This window comes from Pipistrellus hanaki (assembly GCF_964339955.1).
Source record: "Pipistrellus hanaki genome assembly, chromosome: 6".
Taxonomy (NCBI): Eukaryota; Metazoa; Chordata; class Mammalia; order Chiroptera; family Vespertilionidae; genus Pipistrellus; species Pipistrellus hanaki.
This window is the reverse complement of record NC_140508.1, coordinates 14,991,463-14,997,462: the sequence shown is the minus strand read 5'-3', so window position 1 is coordinate 14,997,462 and position 6,000 is coordinate 14,991,463. Positions and strand designations below refer to the sequence as shown.

Below are 6,000 nucleotides of genomic sequence, written 5' to 3'. Positions count from 1 at the left end.
TCTATCTCTCCCTTCCTCTCTGAAATAAAAACATATTTTAAAAAACAATTACTGCCGAGACTGGTTTGGCTCAGTGGATAGAGCGTCGGCCTGTGGACTGAAAGGTCCCAGGTTAGATTCCAGTCAAGGGAATGTACATTGGTTGCGGGCACATCCCCAGTAGGGGCTGTGCAAGAGGCAGCTTATTGATGTTTCTCTCTCATCGATGTTTCTAGCTTTCTATCCCTCTCTCTCCCTCTCTGTAAAAACTCAATAAATAGCTGAGACCGGTTTGGCTCAATGGATAAAGCGTCGGCTTGGGGACTGAAGGGTCCCGGGTTCGATTCCGGTCAAGGGCATGTACCTTGGTTGCGGGCACATCCCCAGTAGGGGGTGTGCAAGAGGCAGCTGGTCGATGTTTCTCTCTCATCAACGTTTCTAGCTCTCTATATCTCTCCCTTCCTCTCTGTAAAAAATCAATACAATATATAAAAAAAAGAAAAGAAAAGAGCCGAAGCCGGTTTTGCTCAGTGGTAGAGCGTCAGTCTGTGGACTGAAAGGTCCCAGGTTCGATTCTGGTCAAGGGCATGTACCTTGGTTGCGGGCACCTCCCCAGTAGGGGGTGTGCAAGAGGCAGCTGATCGATGACTCTCTCTCATCGATGTTTCTAACTCTCTATTTCTCTCCCTTTCTCTCTGTACAAAATCAATAAAATATATTTAAAAAATAAATAAATAAATATGTAGACTATAGCTGCAAATATGTAATATTTACTCATGTCGGCAAAATTACTACAGTTTTTCCCCCCCAACATATGGCCTATCTGATAAAATTTGTTTAAAATAACAGTGAATTAATAACAACAAGAAAACAACCTGTTAATTCAATTGTGAGGAAATCTTGGTTAAAAGCATCTTTAAATTAATAGGGTGTTAATTTTCACATGTGACATATGGATCGGCAATTTTGTCTGTTAAATCTAGGTCCACGGAGTCTAGGGTTGACTGTATAAACTTTTACCTTCTTAGCTGATATTTGCAGAGCCACCCTGGGCCTCAAAAGGAGTCGGCCCACTGGGCGGACATTGCTGGCGGCCTTTTCAAGTGTGTGCTCAGTTTCCCTTATGGCCCAGCACCCAGGGCACTCTGGCCTGGGGGCCGCCCCTGCGGGCCCTGGGCAGGGAGGGACACAGCCCCCAGAAATCCAGGGAGGGAGGAGGGAGGAGCGCGTTCTTCCCGTGTCTGCCCTGGGGGGACAGAGGCCAACAGGGCTGCAGCTTCATTTCTGGAGTCGTCCAGCTCATCCAGCCGTTTCCCACTTCTGCCCGGCTTGGCCAACTTGGGGTGAGACCCCCCCCCATCCCAAACCCCCCAGCTTGTGAGGGTGGTTCCCATTTATGAAACCGGAAGCCGCCTCCAAATTCCAAGGATTAAAGCCACACCCGAGACCCCACTGCTCAGGGAGACCACACCTCACTCAGAGGCCCCTCTCTCCAAGGCCCCGCCCCTCCCCATAGCCCCGCCCACTCCACCCAGGGCCACGCCCACCCCTCCGCGGCCCCGCCCCCGGCGCAGGGCGCATGCGCGGTCGGAGCCAGCGCGGGTAGCCGCAGTCCCCGGCGCCAGAGCCGCCTCCGTAGCCTCGGCGCGTTCGCATCTCCTGGCCGCTCTCCCCCGCTCCTCTTCCTCCCTCGGCCGGCGCTATGGCGAAGCCGCTGACGGACAGCGAGAAGCGAAAGCAGATCAGCGTGCGCGGGATCGCGGGGCTGGGCGACGTGGCCGAGGTGCGGAAGAGCTTCAACCGGCACCTGCACTTCACGCTGGTCAAGGACCGCAACGTGGCCACGCCCCGCGACTACTACTTCGCGCTGGCGCACACGGTGCGCGACCACCTGGTGGGCCGCTGGATCCGCACGCAGCAGCACTACTACGAGCGCGACCCCAAGGTGAGGCCCGCGGCCGGCCCGGCCGGGCCGCCCCCTCCCCCTCCCCCCTCCCCGAGAGGGAGAGCCCTGCTGCAGGCTCTCTGGAGCCTCGGCCCCTGAGACATCACAGCAAAGCGCCGCAGCTCCTTGTGCAACCAAGGAGGGCCGCCGCCTGCGGAATGGGCATCCAGGTGGAGCGCGGTCACCCCGTCCGCCCTCGCAGCCCACCGCTGGTCCGCTCCCCGGGGCGTCGTGGAGGAGAGGAGCCCCGCGAAGGCCCTGGCCGCCCCCGCCCCCTCGCACCACCCCTCCCCTGCGCTTTCCCCTCCCCTTCGCCGCCCCAGTCCCCACGCGCGCCCATTCCCGGTGGTCCGCCCGCTCTGGGCCGGGCCGCCAGGCCCCCTTACGCGGGGAGCCCGGCCTTGCCTTGGTCCGCTGCTCCCCGAATTCCTTGGAAGGCTTGGAAACCCGGCGGAATTTTCCAGCCTGTCCCTGGCTGTGTGCCTCCGCGATGGCTGCAGAGTTGAGGCTTCCTCCACCACTCCCCCCCCCCCCCCCCCACCTCCGGCTGGTTCTGTGTGGTCTGTCGTGTGTGAGAGAAAAGGCCCTGGAACCAGGCCTGGGTGCTCTGTGTGTTGGGAGGGGGCGGGCACAGCCATCCGCAGGGAGCTGGGCGTTTCCGGGCGGGCTGGGCAGGCTGCGGTGCCTGCTGAAGCAGGAGGGGGGTCCCAGGCTCCGAAAAAGGAGCCCGCACACCTCCCCTGAGCAGCTTCTACTTACCTTACAGCTCACGGGGATGCAGTCGTCGTTCCTTTTTAGATTTTTGCAAAAATGTACGTTTACGGTAGAGAAAATACAAAACGCACAAAGGAAAAGGCATTGATCGTCTCCGTTACTTTTATCTGTATTAAAATGTAGCTGCATGTCCTTTTCCTACTCCTGTGTATCTGTACACATTTTTAAAAAAGTATATTGCATATACAGTTTTGCGGCATTTCTGTTTCATTCATCAATTGTAACTTTTCAACAGCTTTAGCTCAATAGGCATATCAGAGGCTTGGCCAGCCCCCCCCCCCTCCCCCCACGGCCAGTTTTGTGTTTTTTTTCTCTTGGCCGTGGAGAATTTTGTCCTTTCTACTGCACTGTGGTCCAGGGAAAGCTAGCAAGGAAAGGAGACACTCTGAGGAAAGGAGTCCGTTTGCAAAGATTTGACTTGCTGTGCACAGTCGGGCATGGAACAGTTGTTCTGTTGATAGTATTTTAGAGTATTTTCATGGGACGTTAAGAAATGTTTAATAAGTGCTAAGAGTAAGATGTATTGCTTTTCCAAACACGTTCTGGGCACTTCTTTTTAGTAAAAGAGAGATGGTAAAAATAACAAGATTTGTTGGAATGCCAACGAGGCATCTTCATATTTAGCATGCAAGGCAGTGTGGAAAGAAGTGGCACCAAGTGGCTAAAACAGGTTATTACAACAAAGGCTTGGCTCCGTTTTGCCAGGGAAACCGGCCAGGAGGCAGTGGCTCCCCCAGAATCCTCTGCTGACGGCGGAGCTCTGCTTCGCAGCATCATTTTTATTGACCGTGTCGCAGATGACAAGGGTACGACTTTGCACAGTCAAGGGCATTTCCCTGGAATAGGACACACTCTGACATACGAGGGCTCCTGTTAGAGTTTATGCATGTTTATAATGGAGCCTGAAAAGGCCAGCGATGGGCTCGGGATTACGGAAATGACCTTTCATGAGCAAAACAGGTTTGTCATCTTCAGTGAGTGCTCTGAGTTTTGATGGTCTGCCTTGGCTACAGGTAGAAACCTTTCTCTTTTAAAGAAACCACAGCCGGTAAATGGAAGGAGACTATTCTGGACAGGAAGGCCCTTTAAAAAAGAAAAAGTGGAATTTATTAATAAGTGCTTCGGTCTCGCTAATTTATGTTGAAAATAACTTCCTTATCTCCTTTTTATGCTTGTAATGGACCAGAAACAAGCCCCAGGAGGATCAGAGCCCAGGGAAGTGGGCTCCCAATAAAAATCCATGCCCTAACCGGTTTGGCTCAGTGGATAGAGCGTCGGCCTGCAGACTGAAGGGTCCCAGGTTGATTCTGGTCAAGGGCATGTACCTTGGTTGCGGGCATATCCCCAGTAGGATGTGTGCAAGTTTCTTTCTCATCGATGTTTCTACCTCTCTATTTCTCTCCCTTCCTCTCTGTAAAAAATCTATAAAATAATATATTTTTTAAAATCCTGAAAAGCCATGCCCCCAGCTCTAGGAATGGCCTCAGGGGCTTGTACCATCACCCTCCAGACTGGGGTAACCTGCTGATATATACTTATTAAGTTAAAGTGATTTTATTTATTATTTTTGTCTTTTACACAATTATGCAAGTGCTTATGATTATTGGAGGAAAAATTTAACAGTACAGATAAGGTAAATGGAAAAAAAAATAACTGTAGTCTCACCACTTAGTAATATAAATGTTACAAACATTTTGTGTTCTACACCTTATTTTTCTATACTAGTTGAAGCATTTGCTTTTATTACACTAAAAATATCATGTTGTATGTACTGTATCCTACGTTGAATGGGTGGAATAGCTAGTTCCCTATGTTGCCTGATTATCCTGTCCTGGTTATTAGTAGATGGAATACTCAGTTTATTTTGCAACCAGCTAACAGCATTCCTCTATTAAGTAGATGAAATAGTCAGCTTATTATGTAACATGACTGATGTATCTATGCAGTGAGCATGTAGAATAGTGTGTTCACTATGCCTACTGCATCCCTGCAGTGAGTGATGGGATAGCCAGCTTACTCTGTAACAGGCCGCTGCGTCCCTGAAGTATGTGGGTGGGATTTTCAGTTGACTGTCCTTTGGCCTGCTATGCATTTGCAGTGAGAGCATGGGACAGCCAGGTTCCTTGGCACCCTTTTAGTAAATGGATGGAATAGTAAGTTTATTATTTTTTTATTTTTAAATACATTTTTTTATTGTTGATAGAATTACAGATATCTCCCCCTTTCCCCTCCACACACACTTGAATAGCCATTTTTGTATGTAGCTGGCTTAATGCATCCCTGCACGTGAATGCATGGATTGGTCAGTTTGCTCTATAATCAGGCCACAGCATTTCTGCCTGAGTAGCTGGAGTAGGCAGTTTACTGTGTAAGAGGCCATGCATCTCCGCAGTGAGCTTGTGGAATAGCCAGTGTGCTGTGTTACTGGGCTGCCGCATCCTTGCAGTGAGTGGGTGGAATAGCCGGTTTAGTAAGTAACTGGCCTTCTCTGCTCCTGCAGTGAGTGGATGGATGGTCTTCTTTATTTCTGCAGAGGTTGAAATAATGTGTCCCACGGCTCTTTCCTATTGTTATCTCATTGATAGGTTAACATAATCTCAGATTAATCTCAGTGTGTAAAGAAGCAAAATAAGGCTCTACCTATGGATGCTCAACTTAATTTCCACAGTTAGAGTTTCTTAATGCCTAAGGTGCCTTTAGAAAATTATATCTGTGTTGATCATCTGTTTGTGCTGAAGAGCTTTTATACTTTTCTGTGATGTTTCCTGTGTGTAGTAAATAAACCCAGTTTTTAAAAAAATGAAGGCAGTCCGTAGGTCATAACATATGGCAGATTGGTTTAGCCACTATGAAAACCATATTGAGGTTCCTCAGACTGAAAATGGACCCGCCTTAGATTCAGCAGTTCTACTTCTGGGTATATATTTGAAGAAACTCAAAATACTAATTCAAAAAGACATATGAACCCCTATATTCACTGCAGGGTTATTTACAGTTGCCAAGATATGGAAGCAACCTAAGTGCCCATCTATAAATGAGTGATAAAGAAGACATAGTAAGATATACAATGGACTATTACTTGGCCATAAAAAGAATAAAATCTTACCATTTGCAACAGCATAGGTAGACCTAGAGGGTGTTATGCTAAGTGAAATAAGTCAGTCAGAGAAAGACAAATATCATGTGACTTCACTTATATGTGAAATCTAAAGAACAGAATAAAAAATAAACAAAACAGAAACAACCTCATAGATACAGAGGACAAACTGTTGTTTGCCAAATGGGAGGGTGGTGACAAAGGT

General features: G+C 48.9%; 1 protein-coding gene across 1 annotated transcript in view; it reads left to right on the top strand.

Moving 5' to 3' along the window:
• The first annotated feature begins 1,553 nt into the window (after window positions 1-1,553).
• The window catches only part of PYGB (glycogen phosphorylase B), a 35,902-nt gene continuing 31,455 nt past the window's right edge, over window positions 1,554-6,000 (top strand). Inside the window, exon 1 of the mRNA XM_084887090.1 lies at window positions 1,554-1,924. Coding sequence (XP_084743216.1) covers window positions 1,682-1,924 — 243 coding nt within the window. The 5' untranslated portion in view covers window positions 1,554-1,681. The remainder of the gene's footprint in view (window positions 1,925-6,000) is intronic.